Source organism: Ovis canadensis, chromosome 4 (genome assembly GCF_042477335.2).
Source record: "Ovis canadensis isolate MfBH-ARS-UI-01 breed Bighorn chromosome 4, ARS-UI_OviCan_v2, whole genome shotgun sequence".
NCBI lineage: Eukaryota > Metazoa > Chordata > Mammalia > Artiodactyla > Bovidae > Ovis > Ovis canadensis.
In genome coordinates, this window is record NC_091248.1 from 26,333,674 (window position 1) to 26,352,839 (window position 19,166).

At 35.6% G+C, this 19,166-nt stretch overlaps 1 protein-coding gene across 2 annotated transcripts in view; it reads left to right on the forward strand.

Moving 5' to 3' along the window:
• Nucleotides 1-19,166, forward strand: part of CASD1 (CAS1 domain containing 1) — a 54,825-nt gene that overhangs the window by 15,764 nt on the left and 19,895 nt on the right. The window contains exons 4-10 of one of the 2 annotated variants that reach the window (XM_069587428.1): nt 5,223-5,267; nt 6,462-6,524; nt 11,253-11,297; nt 11,745-11,868; nt 13,040-13,254; nt 15,062-15,484; nt 16,515-16,604. In XM_069587428.1, the coding sequence (XP_069443529.1) occupies nt 5,223-5,267; nt 6,462-6,524; nt 11,253-11,297; nt 11,745-11,868; nt 13,040-13,254; nt 15,062-15,484; nt 16,515-16,604 (1,005 nt within the window). The remainder of the gene's footprint in view (nt 1-5,222; nt 5,268-6,461; nt 6,525-11,252; nt 11,298-11,744; nt 11,869-13,039; nt 13,255-15,061; nt 15,485-16,514; nt 16,605-19,166) is intronic. The other variant, XM_069587429.1, reaches the window with a different exon arrangement.

The window sequence follows — 19,166 nt, forward strand, 5'->3', positions numbered from 1 at the left end:
TTTGTCTTCTTTGGAGAGATGTCTATTAAGGTCTTCTGCCCATTTTTAAATTGGATTATTGGTGTTTTGTTGTTGTTATTATGTATGTATTTTGGAGATTAAGCCCTTGTCTGTAGCACCATTTTCTCCCATTCTGTAGCATTGTCTTTTCATGCTGCTTATGGTTTCCTTTACTGTGCAAAAGCTTGTAAGTTTGATTGTGCTGTGCTGTGCTTAGTTGCTCAGTCCTGTCCAATTCTTTGCAACCCCATGGACTATATCTCATCAGGTTTCTCTGTCCATTGGGATTCTCCAGGCAAGAATACTGAAATGGGTGGCCATGCCCTCCTCCAGGGGCTCTTCCCAACCCAGGAATCAAACCCAGGGCTCCTGCATTGCAGATGGATTCTTTCCCAGCTGAGTCACCAGCAAAGCCCAAGAACACTGGAGTGGGTAACCTTTCTCCAGAGGAAGTTCCTGACCCAGGAATTGAAGCAGGGTCCCCTGCATTGCAGGTGGATTCTTTACCCGCTGAGCTACCTGGGAAGCCCCAAGTTTGATTAGGTCCCATTTATTTATTTTTGTTTTTGTTTCTGTTTCCTTGGGAGACTGAGCTAAGGAAATATTGATAGGATTTGTGTCAGAGAATGTTTTGCCTATGTTCTTTTCTAGGAGTTTTATGGTATCATGGAGTTGTATGGTATCATTATGTTTAAGTCTTTAAGCCATTTTGAGTTTATTTTTGTGCAAGGTGTGAAGGCATGTTCTATCAGACAAAAATGTAATTCAAAGAGATACATCATCTGTCATAGCAGCACTGTTCACAATAACCAAAATATGGAAGCAACCTAAATGCCCATCGACAGACAAACGCAGTGCGTAAAGATGTGGCACAGAGGTACAGTGGCATAGCACTTAGCTAGGGGAAGGAGCAAGTAATGCCATCTGCAGCAGCTGGGTGCAACTAGAGTTTACTATATTAAGTGAAGTGAGTCAGAAAGAAAAGTACAAATACTGACAGTAGGGGCTGTGATGACAAAAATTTCATGGTCTAAAGGTATTGAGATCATACAGAGACTGTTCTCTTATCACTGTGAAATGATGTTAGAAGTCAATATCAAAAAAGATATTTGAAGATAAACCACATATTTTCAAGTGCATTGTGACATTTACCAAGAGAGATCTTTGGCTTAGCCATTGAAAGCCTCAATAAAGTCAGAAAACAAAAAACACAGAGGGTGATTGCCGAGAAGAAAGGATTTAAATGAGAGATTAGTATCAAAATAAGAAATTAATACCAAAGGTACTTTTAAAAAGCCCATGTATTTGGAAATTAAGTGACCCCTTTTAAATGATGGGTGTACCTAAGAAGCTGTAACAAGGAAAATTAGAAAATATTTGTATCAGAATAAAAATGAAAAAAGACTGTACCAGAATTTGTTGCATGCAGCTGAAGCTGCTGTTGTGGATTTTGTTTTTTAGGGTCATTTTCTTCTTCCTTCTTTTGTTCTCTTTTGATTTGATGACTGTGTTTAGTGCTGTGCTTGGATTTTTTTTCTCTTTTGTATGTAAATCTTTTACAGTTTTTTGGCTTGTGGTTACCATGAGGTTTTGATATAGCAATCTCTATATACATGCGCGCACACACACACACACACACACACACACACACATATATATATATACGATTGTTTAAGTTGCTGATCTCTTAATTTCAAGTGCATTTCAAATATCCTGAACTTGTGCTTCCCACCTCTCACAGTTACTGGTTTTATATTATATTTGTATGAGGGTAGTTTCCTTTACTATATGTTTGATTTATCCAGTGAGCTTTCCCATTTTGTAATTTTAGTGTTTCTAATTGTTGCCTTCTCTTTTTCATGTAGAGCAGTTTGTTTAGCATTTGATTTGGTGGCGCTGAATTCTTTTAGTTTTTGCTTATCTCTAAAGTTTTGATTTCTCAAACCAATCTGAACAAGGCCTTTGCTGGGTAGGGTATTTTTTCATTGTAGTTTCATCCCTTTCATCACTTTAAATATATCATGCCACTCAATTCTGGCCAGTATAGTTTCTCCTGAAAAATCAGCTGATAGTCTTATGGGGATTCCCTTGTTGGTTATTTGTTGCTTTTCCTTCATTGCTTTTAATGTTTTCACTTTGGTCTTTAATTTTTATTGGTTTTATTACTGTGTTTCTGGGCCTGTACCTCCTTAGGTTAATCCTGTGTGGGACTTTGTGCTCCCTGGACTTTGTTGACTGTTTCTTTTCCCGTGTTAGGGACGTTTTCAGCTATTGTCTCTTCAAATATTTTTTAGGCCCTTTCTCTCCTCCTTCTGGGACCCCTATTATGTTATTGGTGTATTTGACAGAGCCCCAGAAGTCTCTTAAATTGTCCTTTTTTCTTTTCGTTCTGTTTTCTTTATTCTCTTCCATAGCAGTAGTTTCCAGCACTGTCTTCAAGCTTACTTATCCGTTCATCTGCCTCATTTATTTTGCTGTTGAGTCTTTCTCGTGTATTTTCAGTTCAGTTGTTGTATTCTTCATCTCTTTGGTTGTTCTTGGTATTTTCTGACTCTTCTATAAACTTGTACCTTCCTGCTCTGTGCATCCATTACTCTTAACTCTTTCCTCAGATAGATTGCCTGTCTTCATGCCATTAGTTGTCATTTTGGGTGTCTTTCTTTCTCCTTCCTCTGGAACATATTCCTCTGCCACCACATTTTGTCTAAATTTCCATTTGTATTTTTATGTATGTGGAAGTTTTGGAGAAGTTTCCTCCAATAGGGGATGCCCTCTGTGTCCAAGCAGTGCATTTCCCTCTCATTACCCAAGGTCCAGTGACCAGCTGGTGCCAAGGTCGGTTCTGGCCTGAGTTTGCAGACTCAGTTCCATGGGGTGCTGTATGGCAGTTTTCTTGCTTCTGGTGTCTGCCCTCTGGTGGGTGAATCTGGTCTAGAGTCTTGAACAGGCTTTCTGGTGAGAGGCCAGGGTCTGCCCCCTGGTGGGTGAGCCTGTTCTAGAGGCTTGTGAAGGCTTCCTGATAGGAGAGGCTGTTGCTTGCCCACTGGTGAATGGAGCTCGTTCTTGGTTCTCTGGTGGGCAGGGCTGTGTCAAGGGCCATGTCTATAGGTGACCTTGGGCTCAGAAAGTCTTTAGGCAGCCTGTCTGCTAATGAGTGGCCAATACTTTGGCCACCTGATGTGAAGAACTGACTCATTGGAAAAGAGCCTGAAACTGGGAAAGATACTCGATGGACATGAGTTTGAGTAAGCTCTGGGAGTTGGTGATGGACAGGGAAGCCTGGTATGTTGCAGTCCATGGGGTTGCAAAGAGTCGGACACTGAAATTCTTCAAAATTAAAATGGAGTGAAAGCCAACAACATTGAACAGTGTATCATTTAAAGATGCATATATGTGTGACAAAGCTGTATAATAAAATAGAAAGAAAAATAAAATTTAAGATGATTGTTCTTTTTGGGTGAAGAAGGGAATTTAGAAGCCAACATAGCTCATTTCGTGTGTTGGTAACACTGATTTGTGCCATGGATTCATGAGTGCTTATTTATTTTTACTATGACTTGTGACTTACATATATGTGATATGTCATTTTACATATAGTAGATGTTACATTATAATGAAGAGATTGAATTGACTGAATTAACTGTGCCATGCCAAAAGGAGAAATATTTCATGACACACTGTATCTCAGAGGGAGACTTTTTTAAAGGGATAGGAAGAGGAGAACACCTGTGTGATTTTCTCTGACCCGATGTCCCAGACTTATTTGACCAAGGAAACTCTTTTCATATAACATACCTTGAAGTACTGGAAAAGGAAATGGCAACCCACTGCAGTATTCTTGCCTGGAAAAATCCCATGGACAGAGGAGCCTGGTGGGCTGCTGTCCATGACTTAGCAACTAAATCACCACAAGTGCTATTGAATTAATGGTCTCAAGAGTCCTTTTGGGAAAAAAGAATACAAGTGAACTTATTTAAAAAAACAGAAGTAGAGTCGCAAAAGTAGAAAACAAACTTACGGTTACCAGGGAATAAGAGGGAGAAGGGATAAATTGGAATATTGGGATTAGCATATACATACTACTATATATACAACATATTAACTTAAAAAAGAGTGGATAAATGTATATGTATAGCTGATTCACTTTGCTATACACCTGAAACTAACAACACTGTAAGTCAACTCGATTTTTGTTTTTTTAAGCCCTTTTAGGAAAAGTTGCTTAAACAGGACTAACAAGAATTTTAAAATTTAGCCTGTTGATAGAAACAAACTATTTCTTAATATAAATACTATCTGTCTAGTTAATGAAAATGTTTCAACTTTGATTTTAGGAAGACAGTTAGCCTCTTATTAACTACCCCTGTTCCATCCTGAATAATTATGAAATGATTTTTTTTTCTTTTTATGAAACAGTTATAAGAAGTTATAGTCTTTGGATTTTAATTTTTGTCTACAACTAGACTATGTACCATCTTCAGAGTGAAATCTTTAATAACCTAGAGTCCTACGTATCCATTCATGTTTAGGCAGGGCCTTCATTAGTATAGTGGTGAGGATGGACTAGCTGTTGCTACAGCAATAAATCCATATCACAGTCTTAATACTTAGCACTTCTTGTCCTACCACCTGGGACAAAGGGCTTTGTTCCCTGCAGTCATTCAGGGGTCTTTGCTGTTGGAATTTTTACTGTTTTCTAGTTGTTCCATTTGGGACATTCAACCTCCTCTGTCTCTGTATCAGGTTAAACCAGATGAGCAGAATTGCCCTGGGAACTTCAGCCTCTAAGTGACCCACATTACATCAAGTCATAGTACATTGGCCAGAACTAGTCATGTGGTCCTGTCTAACTGGAAGGGATTTGGGAAATACAGGGCAGCAACTGGTCTCTGCCATAGATGATAATACTAGGACTAAATTGGAATCTTGGGAAGCTTGACAAAAAGATAATTTATGTAAGCATGTTCGCCTACCTGCTTATTCATAGTGGGAGTTTTATCTTTACCTCTAAGATGTTGAAGATCACAAATAAAAAGTCTTTTTAAAAATAGTATCACTTATTTTGGGGTAGTCTATACAGATCTTTTCCCCTTGGGGTTGAAGGTAGATAATTGGGATATGGTGTATAAATGAACCAACAAAAGCAGCTTAAGGAGGAATTATTTACATAAAATTAATCTGTACATTAATATTTTTCTGTCATCTCTCCCTCATTATGGTAGCATGAAAACATTCCTTTTGAAGACAAGATTGCATCAGTTAAAGTGGTAAGTTCATATAATAGTAAGCTCAGTGTTATGATGTTGAAACTATTCGCTGGTTAATTTACATGTACATGTAGTGTATTGAGAGACGACCGGTAGAGTAAGATCATGTAATGCACGCACTGTTTTGTGTAATAGAAAATTTGGTCTCTTAGATTTCTATCCAGGAGAAAGTATGTTAATTTGAAATCAGTGTGTATTCGGGATTACTCTTCATAAGAAAACATTATATGAATTTTCTGAATTCCCAGTGCCTTCTAGGTCCTGAGAATACAGATGGGGATCAAGACAGCAGTGTCCTAGATCTATCCAGTGGAGCTTGCAAGTCATTATAGTTTTCTGTGAGCATTTAAACATGGGATTAAGTGTTAAAGTGTTAGTCGCTCAGTTGTGTCTGACTCTTTGCAACCCAATGGACTGTGTAGCTCACCAGGCTCCTCTGTCCATGGAATTCTCTAGGAAAAAATCCTGGGTTTCCATTCCCTTCTCCAGGGGATCTTCCCAACCAAGGGATCGAATCCAGGTCTCCTGCACTGCAGACAGATTCTGTACTGTCTGAGCTACCAGGGAAGCTAAGGATGGCAAAAAGGAAAAAGTAGGACGTTATAAATGTGTAGAACAGGGAATTAAAAGTAGTTTTCCTCCTTGAGGAAGTGATGCTTTACCAGAGGCCTCAAGGGTAAGTAGGAGGTAGGTAGACTGACGGGGAGAGCTTGTGAGCATTATAGGTGGAAGGAACAGGAACAAAGCCGTGGGGAAAAAGGAACATGTAGAGCATTCCAAGAGCCGAAGGAAAACCAAAAGTATGGTTAGAACAGGCGGGAAAGCGGCAGAGAAAAGGCAGACTATCTAGGCAGAGGCCAAGACTGCAACTTCTCAGAATTTTAAGGACTTTGAGACTTATCCTCAGGGCAATTGATTGAAAATTCTTAAATACTTAAGCGGGGATGTGGCAAGATCAGATTTTAAATTTTAAAACATTACTCTGTTGAAAAGGTGTGGAAATATTCTAGAGAATAGCAGAAGTGGACATACAGAGAACTATTGTGAGGCTTGCCCAATTGGGATGAGAGAGGATGATGATGTAGATAAGGTAGTGTTTTCCCTTTACCTACTCTGTAAGAGATGTGTTAAAGTTTGTTTTGAATGGTGGACATAGTATTTTCTTTGACTTCTTTTCTTACATTTCTCTCTTAGGATTTTCTGTGGCATCCAGAGGTTAATGGTTCTATGAAACAGTGTATCAAAGTGTGGACTGAGGTCTGTATTTGAAAATATGGCCTTGCTGGTTTTGAGGAGTCAGATTTTGAAAGCTCATTCTCCTACACTCACCTGCCCTACTCTCCTCTACTTTATACCGGCCTTCTTGACTTTGACCATGCTAGATTAATTGTCAGTGTCTCTGGACATCACCATTCTAACCCTGTGGTGATCAGGCTTACACCACACTTTACTGATTTGACGCTTTCTGTTACTGTTGTGGGTGTTTGCATGCTCAGTCGTGGTCGGCTCTTTGCAACCCTGTGGACTGTAGCCTGCTCGGCTCCACTATCCTTGGAATTTTCCAGGGAAGAAATACTAGAGTAGGTTGCCATAGCTCAGTTAATTCAAACTCAGATAATCTTTCTATCACAATACACATTTTCTTGAGCATTTTTCCACTTTGTTCTTCAAACTTTTATGTCCTGATACTTGTGAAAAAAAAATTTTTTTTTAATATCCTTATTCCCTTTTATTATTATATTTGTGACCTAAAAGTCAAGCCTGGTGTGTTTTGGCTCATAATGTTTGGAGATAAATTAGATAGAAGACAAGAGTGCTGTTAACCTCAGAAAACCCCTAACTTCTTACAAGTCCACTTTAGAATTCCCACAACGTCTCCATACATCTCCTTGTCAGTCCTTTAATTAAACCTGTATCCTTTCCCAGAGGTATTTGCATTGGGGATGGATAAAACAATATTCGACTTTGTTGGCCTTGTTTTGCTTAATTACTTGTGTTGCAATGGTATTTTTTTTTCTTTCTTTTCACAATAAGTGTTTTAATACGGCAACTGTAACACCTTAATAGAATTTTGTAGGATCCAGTGAGAACCTAGTCAACATTTTTAACTTTGATTCTTTGAGAAAATGTTTAACTTTTCAAAAAACAAACATACAGACAACTTTTAGAATTCAACTTTCTGGAAAATTTAGATCTCACGTAATTTTGTTTTGTTTTAATAATATGTTTTTAAATGTCCAGAAATAAGAATAATGTTATGTGTATTTCAGATGATTTAAACATGTGATTTATATTTATGCTGAACCTGAAAGTATATCCATTAAAGTTGTAGAAATTCACAGTTAAACAACATCAGTGTAATATAATTTAGAACTCAAGCAAGATCACAAAAACCTTTGTTACGACTAAGCTGAAGATATATTGCATATTCAGATCTTCTGTTCTTATAATTTGCTAGAACTTGATTTTGGAGCTTTAGGTTCTATTGTAAAACTCCTTTTGATTCTTGGGGGAGAGGAAATATTCAGCTTATTGGATAAATGGTCATGTACTTACCTGAGATTGATTAGTTGACTGGTTTTAATTATTCAGGGAGTATGTTTATATGCATATATTCATGTGTTTTTTACTGTTTCCATAGTAAGCTGCTGAATCCTGAGAATACATATTTTTATTATGTCTGTACTATAACTAGCTTTGTTCTCAGTATTAGGAATGTGGCTAGAAATTAGCCCCAGTCTCAGCCCTCCAGGAGTATGCAATCTAAAAGATAGACTAGACTTGCTTATGAATGATGACATGATAATATGAAGGGTAACAATAGACTTGGCCACACAGAACTATGAAAGCACCATGGACAGAGGCACTTAGGATAAGAGTTGTTTAGAGTATAGGTGAAGATCTAAGAAAGCTTTACAGAGGAGATAAGAACAACATTGGGTTAGAAAGATGTGAACTGAAATAACCTTACAGATACCTAGAGGCATAAAAGCAAAGTTGAATTTAAATAACTACTGTTATCCAACGGATGTTTATAAATCATGTCATATTTTAGGCCTCAGGCTAAACACTGCTGATACTTTGATGAACATAACAGAGTTCCTGTCCTCAAAGAGCTTCTAGATGATTTGGCAGATGTGGGAAATTAAGGAAACCAGCAATTTAGATTTTCTTCTGTAGATAAATGGTAAACATTAGGTCTGAGTTACTGAGACCAGTTTGGGGAGTCTTGGTAGGAAGTGAGGTAATATTTGAAGCTACTTGAATGGAAATAATTCAATAGACAGCAAGTGTAGATTAAAGAAGAGAATGTGGGAATGAAACAGAAAAGATTCTGAGAGAAGGTGATAAAAGAGGTAAAGCAACAAAAGCAGAAGAATAGCTGTAATATAACACACAGGGAAGGAAAGAGTTAAAAGTGAACAGTAGTGTCACTTTAGGAAGTGTATAGGCTAGACTGCAACTACAGGACTTGGCAATTCAGAATTCATTAATGGGCTCTGAGGGAGGTTTTAATGGATTACTAACTCAAAATCAAAACATGATAAGTTGAGGCATAAATGAGAAAGAAGTTAGCACAGTGAAAGCTGAGCGCCCTTCCGAGTAATCTGTTGCTCAAGAGTGAATGGGAAGCATTTGAGAGTGAGACAGAATTGAAGGAACATTTTCTGAGGATAAATTTTCACATTTTGTGGATTGAGAGAAGGACGAAGAGAAGAGGATGAAAGGGATAATTCCAGAGTTTGAGAAGATAACTTACAGACATAGCTCCAGATGTAAAAAGGGAGGAGATACAGACTCAAGAGTAACCGTTTAGCCATTAAGGAGAATAGCGACATATTTGGTCTAACTCTCCATCTATCAGAAGATGATAGACTGTGTGAGTATATGGGAAAAGTTGTGAGAATGGAGCAAGGAAGGCAAGAGCACACAGACCAGATGAGTTCTATTTTTCTCTAAGTTTGAGGATTAGGCTTTATGCCAAAAGTGAGGAGGAGGGCAGGTGGGACCTGTGTAAGAAAAATATTTAGTATGATTTGGGATAGCTGCCGTGAAGAGTGAGAAAGGGAGCCACCTACGGATGAGGAAAAAGTTTCAGTAAATAGCAATATAAAATGGGGCATGCTAGCCTGGAAATAGACTAATTTTGTGATTATGTTTCTCTGCTTTCATAATTCTCTACACTTAGCATGTTTTACCTTCATAATGAGACAGTAACTGTCACTTCTCTTTTTGTATATGGCTTGGATGTTTTCTGATTTCTTTCAATCATTTCTTGTGCACATGATCGTAATATCAGGTCTTCTGTGTTGTGAAAAGTGCATTGAACTCAGTAGTCAGAGACTTAAGTTCTGGGTCTGTCTCTGCCAGGCCTCAGCAATACCTATAAACCTGAGTCTGTAGCCTTTTTTAAAAAACGGTGTATACATATGTATATGTATACCTGTGTAATCTCCCTGCCTGTCTCACAAGTGGCAAGAGTCTATATTAAAATGAGCTAATTTAAGAGAAATACTTAGTAAATTACCAAGCAGTGTGCAATTGGTGTGTGTGTGCTCAGTTGTGTCTCTGTGACCGTATGGACCATAGCCCGCCAGGCTTCTCGGTCCATGGGATTTCCCTAGCAAGAATGCTGGACTGTGTTGTCATTTCCTCCTTCAGAAGATCTTCCCAACCCAGGGATCTCCTTTGGCAGGTGGATTCTTTACCACTGAACCAACTGGGAAGCCTCTATATAATTGGTAGTATCATAAATAATACAGTTTGCATTAGGTGAGGATTTCTACCAAATTTCTCCTTGTTTTTTTCCCACATTATGGTCTATCATAGTCAGTTAACTTTGTTAAATACATACCAGACCCAAAAGCTCTTGTCTCCTTAGAGCCCTACTTTTATTTAACACTGTATCTGTGTACCCTGTAGGCTTCCAAAGATACTTTTTAATTGGCTGACATAATATACTAGAGCTTTACATGATTTACTCAGAATTCAGAATAATATTAGGCCATATTAGACTTTAGTAGTGTTTTTTTTGGTTTGGGTTTTATCTTCAGTTGTTCAGTCGCTTAGTCATGTCCAACTCTTTTCCAATCCCATGGACTGCAGCACACCAGGCCTCCCTGTCCATCACTCCTGTCTACTCCTGGAGCCTACTCAGACTCATGTCCATTGAGTTAGTGATGCCATCCAACCATCTCATCTGTTGTCCCCTTCTCTTCCCGCCTTCAACCTTTCCCAGCATCAAGGTCTTTTCCAGTGAGTCAGTTCTTCTCATCAGGTGGCCAAAGTATTGGAATTGCAGCTTCAGCATAAGTCCTTCCAATAAATATTCATGACTGAATTCCTTTAGGATAGACTGGTTGGATCTCCTTGCAGTCCAAGGGACTCTCAAGAGTCTTCTCCACACCACAGTTCAAAAGCATCAATTCTTCAGTGCTCAGCTTTCTTTAAAGTCCAACTCTCACATCCATACATGACTACTGGAAAAACCAAAGCTTTGACTAGACAGACCTTAATTGGCAAAGTAATGTCTCTGCTTTTTAATATGCTGTCTAGGTTGGTCATAACTTTTCTTCCAAGGAGTATGTGTCTTTTAATTTCATGGCTGCAGTCACCATCTGCACTGATTTTGGAGCCCCCCAAAATAAAATCTCTTGCTGTTTCCATTGTTTCCCCGTTTATTTGCCATGAAGTGATGGGACCAGATACCGTGATCTTAAGTGTTCTGAATGTTGAGTTTTATCTTAAAGAACACCAAAGAATTAGCCATGCAAGCTTCATGCCATCCTGTGTAGTCATACAGCCATGTAAGGTTTTAAGCATAGGATGTCCATCTTGTTGTGACAAGAATCTGAATAGGAACCCTAGAAAATTAAAATGCATTTAAATGGAAGAAGAACATAAGGGGAAAAAGTTAAGTAGTATTACTTGTATTAATCTCCTGAACTAACTATAACACTATTACAAAGATTTTTCTTTCTTCAGGATTCTGTTGCAAAGCCCCATGTGATTGTAGCAGGAGCTGCCACAGTAAGTTATTATCTCTATTCTTACAGAAATGATTTTTGTTTCATATACTTAAGAACATGCTAAGAAAGAATTAACTTATGTTAAATAGAATTCTTGATTATACTTATATTTTAATTCTTATTTCTCTTGTAATTAATTAGACTGATAATTTTAATTAAAAAGATCTGATGAACTTAGGAAATTTTATGGTAAATGTCAATATTATTTTTATATCTAAAATTACATTCTTTTTTCTTGAATGTTATGCATTGAAAGTCTAATTTTTTATCAGCTCTTTGTAACTGCCTTCATGCATTTCATGAAATAATTGACCATATTTTATTCTAATATTGAATAAAAATGGGAATTCTCTTAAAATGAGAACCTTTTTTACAATAGAGGAAATGATATACTTTCATTTTCCTGTGATAAATACTGAATTAATGCTTAATTTTTACTTCCTCTTAGTGGTCTATCAAGATTCACAATGGCAGCAATGAAGCGCTTTCTCAATATAAAATGAATATTACCTCCATAGCACCACTTTTAGAAAAACTGGCAAAGACGAGTGATGTTTATTGGGTCTTACAAGGTAAAAGTAATGAAAAAATGTCATTTGTATCTGTTTTGAGGCTTGAGTTTCTATTATCTATTTCAAGAAGCAAAATTACTACTTTATGAGAATAAATGTTTGCAAAATTAGAGTAAACTTGAGCTATTTGGTTTCCTGTTTTGAACTTAAGGAACAGATAGACTAATAAATATAATAAGTAAAAAATTAATAATAAATAAATTCTCCAAGGAGTCTCAGCAGTTAGAATAGAACCTAACAAAGAGAATAAGTCCTAAAGGCAAATTAGATGCCTTGCCTTTGATTTTATTTCTTATCAAGTTTTCATTGTGATTGGGAAATATAGAAAAAATTATCTGATTCATAATATTAGACTCATCGGAAGTAAACATTCTTTGGAATTGACAGAATATATTTAAATTCAAACCATCTAGTTTGTACTTGGCAATGAAATTCTTTAAGAAAAAGTTGACATTAGATCAACTCACTTAAGTTTATTGAATGTCCATTATTTAATGCCCTGCACAATATGAAACGCCTTGGGTATTTTAGCAATTTAAGTTGTTTGTTCGAAACTCTTATAATTATTTCCAAGTTTAATGTCAAACTGAGAGAAATAACAAGGATGGTAATAATCTCTTCCAAAATCACTATTTCATTTACAGACTCATTAACCTTTCTCTTACTAAAGTGAGAAAAAGTTAAATGATTATGCTAAGTGGTAAAAAGCTTTGATCATTAGTAATATTACCTCCTAATTGTGGGAATAAAGTTTGCAAAAATAAGCAGCAACAGGAGGAAAAAAAAAGATTGACTGCTATTCTTAATTAGGCGATCTTCCATAATCCAGTTTTGAATTCCCGTTACCTGATATAATCCAGCATCCAAAATTTTCAAACTCTTAAGACATGCTAGAACATAAAAATGTTTTCTAAGAGTTGTGTACTTAAGAGAGAAGAGGTATAAAAGTCTTTTAATTTGAAGAGAGGTATAGATTGATTCAAAATTTGACTATAAGCTAGGAAATCTATTACAAAATCTTGGTCAACTGTTTAAAAAAATGAATTATTAGGTGCTTGGAATTCTCAACTTTAATAACAAAATATGAAATGCAGTTAACTAACTTGCATGATTATAATTTCTACCAGTAGGGACTTCTAAGTGTATTTTTAAAAATATGTTTCATGTGCAGATCCTGTTTATGAAGATCTATTAAGTGAAAATAGGAAAATGATCACTAATGAGAAGATAGATGCCTACAATGAAGCTGCAGTCAGTATTTTGAATAGCAGCACCAGAAATTCTAAATCAAATGTTAAGGTGTTCAGTGTTTCCAAATTGATTGCTCAAGAAACCATCATGGAATCTTTGGATGGCTTACATCTTCCTGAATCAAGCAGAGAAACTGTAAGAATTCTTGTATCTGTCAGTAGGGACTGTAATATCTAACCAATAGCTATATATCACTATTCCAGGACTTTGGCCACCTCATGCGAAGAGTTGGCTCATTGGAAAAGACTCTGATGCTGGGAGGGATTGGGGGCAGGAGGAAAAGGGGACGACAGAGGATGAGATGGCTGGATGGCATCACCGACTCGATGGATGTGGGTTTGGGTGAACTCCGGGAGTTGGTGATGGACAGGGAGGCCTGGCGTGCTGCAGTTCATGGGGTTGCAAAGAGTCAGACAAGACTGAGCGACTGAACTGAACTGAATTGCAGTCAGTTATTTTCAGTTTTTCTGTCTAGACATAGATCTAGAAATAATTTGACTTTTCATCACCTCGCTGAATATGTAAGAGTTTTCATATACTCTAAGGAAGAAGGTTATGGAAGGAAGGAAATGCAGCTTCATTTAGTCAGTGCTAGATACTCTTAAAAAGCTTTTAAGTCCTCGTTACATTCATGTTTGGAAACTGCTGCTCCATGTTCTCTTTGCCTTAAACCTTAAAATAAAATTAAGCTTCCACGAAGAGCATATTTTAATATGGAGAACATTTTATTTATTATTTCCTTCTAATTCTGATACCCTAAGCATTAATCATGATACAGAGTAGATACTGAACAACTCCAGATTGATGGGTGGAAAGGGATTGTAGTTTAAATACAAGAGAGAACTGGATAATTATAAATTTTCACACATAGTACAACAGGTAAAGTAGTGGTCCTGAATCTTTTTGAGTATCACATAACCCTTGTATCTGATAAAAAGTAATTGTTCCATTCCTCTCCTGTAGAAAAATGCATATGTGCATACACACGCACCCAACACTTCTCCATACTTTTTCAAGGGCTTTGTGGACTCCCTAGAACTGGTGATGAACCTTGGAATGGAGTTTGTAGACTAGTGTCTGCAAGAGTCCCAGGCTCAGAATCTTCTAAAGTCTTAAAGCTGAGAGAATGAGATTTTCTAAATGGCTGAATACTTTGAATGCTTTAGAGTTCTAAAGGTTTTTAGCACCATGAAGTTTTCATAAAACTAAATTTGACTGAACCTTCAGCTAGAACGGCTCCTGGTAGCTTGCCTAGAATATTTTATTATGATAAAACTATGTTGAAGATTCCACTTCAAGTTAGAAACACTAAAACTGTTGAATCCCAAGTGGTTCATAAACTTGTGAACCGAATGAAGGGCATATTATAAATATTGTTAGCTGAGAGTTAATCATTTTTGGTGGCAGTTACTCTACATTCTTTTTTCATATCTAAGGACTGGAAGTGTACCTTAAGTATCTTGGTATCTTCTGTATTGAACATCTGTTAATTACAGTTCTTTGGTCCTTGACATCTGTCAGTGTTTTTGTAACTAAAAGTCACAGCCCATTAACAGTCATGAAATCTGTATTTTTATCTTTTTTTAAAGAATAGAATGGAAAAAAACTCAGATGCATTCCAAGTAGTAAGGATGGGTATTGTTTCATATATATATATATATATATATATGTATGTATGTATGTGTATATATATATTCTGAGTCACATTATAAAATGAACTTTTCACTATGGATCATAACCCAAGAAGTTTGAAAAACCCTGAACTAGTTATTTACAGATTGAAGGACTATCATTATTTACATGATTGTTTGGGAAATGGTAGTAAAAAGTACAAAAGCATTTTGGTTTCAGTGCTAAAAAGTCAGTTGTATTCACAGGAGAAAACCTAATGAGAAATACATTACTGACAAGATAATAACGAAATCACTTGATTTGTTCACAGAGTGCAATGATTCTTATGAACGTGTATTGCAATAAGATTTTGAAGCCTGTAGATGGTTCCTGTTGTCAACCTCGGCCTCCTCTTACTCTCATACAGAAGCTAGCTGCTTGCTTTTTCACTTTATCTATTATTGGATATTTAATTTTTTATATAATTCATCGTAATGCTCATCGGAAGAATAAGCCTTGTACTGACTTGGAAAGTGGAGAAGAAAAGAAAAATATTATCAATCCCTCTGTGTCTCCATTAGAAGTATTTTTACAGTCTTTCTGCAAACTTGGCCTGATTATGGCTTATTTCTATATGTGTGACCGGGCAAATCTATTTATGAAGGAAAACAAATTTTATACACATTCAACTTTCTTTATTCCAATTATCTACATCTTGGTTTTGGGAGTATTTTACAATGAAAATACCAAGGAGGTAAGAATCATTTTCTTTTTAGTTCATGTTATCCTCCTCATCTCGTTATGAAGTCTGGATTAAAGAATTAATACTATTTATCCTGCCATCGTATACAAACATTCACTCACAGAAGGAGATGGAGGAATATTGCAGTTGTACGCCACTTAGTGGACTCTTAACTGTTGCTTTTTTGGAACAGTTTGGAGAAAGTTCAGTTTCATAAAGATTGTTGAAAAGTTGGAAAATAATGACAGTGAAAAAGATGTTGTGACTTGGTGTTATTTTGCCTGCCTGAGGATGGAAAAAGTAGAGATGCTCCTCACTTTCTGATGGTCCACAAACATGAGATACTATTATCTTTTATAAGTTAAAAGCATATAATTACACTAATAAACACTTTTTCTATTTATATATTTATACACTCAGGCATGCACACACAAATTAGAACTTACATAATAACGTGGGCACCCTTAAAAAGTGTTCTGAATGCCTATTTCAGCTTTGCTGTAATTGCTCAGAATATAAATGTAACTCCTTTATAAGTCATGATTTATTTGAATTAATAAATTCTTTTGTAAGAAATAACTTTCATAGGAGGATGATTAATCAGTTCTTCATCCCCAGTGGGAATATTCTAGAGAAAATAAAGTATGATAATGGAGCTTTTTTCTTCACAGTACAGTGTAAGAGAACTATGAGATTTTTTTCTAACTGAAATTCTAAGATTTTCTTAAAGAAAATTATAAAATGCCATTTTTTGGATTTATAAAGATATCTGTCACAGTTTAAAAAATAATATAAAACCATATGTATCAAATATTTAAAATCTCTTTTATGTTCATTTTAAAATTCATATTATATTTAAATAGTTCATTATCTCTTTTATCAAGAAATTAAATGACTGTCTTAAACTATTTTTCCCCCAAGGTTCTTTTGAAAGAAGGATTAATTTATATCCTATAAGAAAAATTTTAACATGCTTAATATATTCTGTCTAAATAATAACGTCTTGATGAGTTTTAAAACAAATATTGATTATTTTGCACAGACTAAAGTATTAAATAGAGAACAAACAGATGAATGGAAAGGCTGGATGCAACTTGTGATTTTGATTTATCATATCTCTGGAGCAAGTACAGTAAGTATTTCAAATTTAAGTTCAGAAAATATAGGAAATAATGTCACTTTAATGTTTCCTTCAAGACACCAACTCTTTGTGTTTTATTTTCTCCAGCATTTAGAGACCCATCTTATTTCCCTCCCAATCTTTTTGTCTTCCCATTTCTCTCCTACCACCTGATCTAAGAAGGATTACACTTAAAAGCAAAATAATTTTTTAAAAGATAAGGCAATAATTTATTTGTATTTACTTGACATTAATTTTGATGTAGTAGGAACAATCATTCAAGGGTATTGTTTCATGTCATCCTGTTAGAAAACTAATTTATTAGGAGACTTTCTAGATGATACTTAGTTGCAAAGGATTTAGAATAGGCTAGTTACTATTAAAAGAAATCAGATTAGATGATTATATTTTATATTCTACACTTCATTGTATCTTAGCAAGTTTGACCAACCATTTTTATACTTCTAAAGTTTAAAAATGTAGAACTCTCTTGCCTCAGTAGTCAGAATCCTCGGATACTGATGATCTGCTGTTTTGACCATGTATTATGTTCCATAACTCCTAAGTCTTAACCACTTCCATGAGATGGAGGACCCTTCCTTAGCTCACCTGGTACCCTCTGTACCTGGCCAAAATAATTTTTCCCTCAACAGTAGGTGTCTTTTTAAGTCTTTTAGACTTAGGATTTTCATTAACTGGGGACACCAGATTTGGTAGGGGTAGGAAAAAATGTATTCAGAATTGTAATATTAGAGCTACAGTTAAAACAAGCTTTTAAGAGTGAACCTAGGTATCTAATAACCACTTATACTTTTTAAGTGATGGTACAAATTGATTTCTATAAAATTTGTTTTTATAGAAATAAAATTTTGTTTGATTTCTATAAAATATGTTTTAAGAGTTTAACAGATTCATAATTTGGGAACTATTGAACATGAACTGGTTTTTATTTTATTTGCTTATATAAAGCACATGTCTATAAACAGTAATTTAACATAGAATCTATATTATGTTGAGATAACAGGGGAGATTTGCCAGAAAGGAGTGTTTTGAAATTTCCATAGCAGTGGTTAAGATAAATAATACTGGGGTTCATCAGATATCTCTTAACAATTAGAAAATACTCATGTTATTCTTCATTAAGTCTCTTTATTTTCGAAAATTGCCGGTAATTTTATGAATGACTTGCTTAAATGCTAAAGGCAGAGGGAGAAGCACACCTTTTAAACTGGGGCTGTGCAGCTGTGATCTGCGTATTTGTGACAGCAGTGACGCTCCTGTGGCGCTGCAGCTGGAGGGGCCCTAGGAGGTTCAAGCAGCTGTGGGAGAGCCCAGGCAGCAAGAGAGATCCAGAGCAAGAAGATGCGAAGATGCGAAGGGCTCGTTTACAAGCCCGGTTCAGAAGCTGTGATGAATTTAGCAAGTTCTCTAAAAAGCAAGCAAACACGAATATCCAGTCGTAGAAATAGCTCTGACAAGTGAAGAAAGATTAGATTAATTTGGGGTGGGGGTGGGGAAAGATTTGAGAGGATGTGGAAAGGGTTTTAAGAAAATGCCACTTAAAGACATAATTAATTGCTGACATATTAAAGAGTAATAGTACTGTTTAAAAAAAAAAAATGAAAAAAACCCAAATCAGGAAGTATTGATGGCAGATTCAGTTTTTCAATTCAGTGATTCCAGAAAGCATTTGGATCATAAAGGGATGAAAGCAGTTTGGCATTCTATTATAATCATTTGCTAAATTAACATTCTACTACGTCTTAAACTACATCCCAATTTATTCTAAATTACACTCTTAAAATATCTATATTCTGGAAAGATACAAAGATCATTTGTGATGAGTCACATACCCCTGTTCTTTTATATAGAATTTTGTGGTTAAAAATTACCTGAATCTACATTTGGCAAAGCATTATCAGCATGGGTTATAACATATTTTGGGACTTGATTCTTGGATATTTGTGGAATTACCCTCATAAAAAACTTTTTAATTGTCATGATTATTTTAATTACCTTATTAATGTTTTATATTTTGAGTAAAACATGTCAAGCTTTAGTTGTGCTGTGTTTTTATAATAAAATAGAAACTATGTAAAAAATTACAGAGAATTATTAAAATAATCCAGGTGGACTGGCAGATTGCAACTGTTGGTGTAAAAATTCCTTTAAAACATAACTTATATCAGATACAGATAAAATACTGTGAAATATACAGTGTACAGCAAGTTAGGTATATACAGTAGATGACTTTGTGTTCCATTGTGGCTTTTTCTTCTTTGAGAGTTTGTAAGTAACTTCCCTGAAGGGACCTGAATAAAAAGGTCTTAAGGGAAAATTTGTGAGGCTAGAAAAAGAACAGAACCAGAAGTCAGCCTCATTACTAATTCTGATGAAGTTTGATACTAAATACATTTTTAATATTAACATTTTGTTGTAGTATTTGACTCCTGAAAGACAAAAAAGGTAAACAATTCAGATTAAAGGAGGCCAAAGAGGAATAAAAACTAAATGCAGTGTATGATTCTTAAGGTTCCTAAATTTTTTAAAAAAGTTAATAATAAAGGATATTGC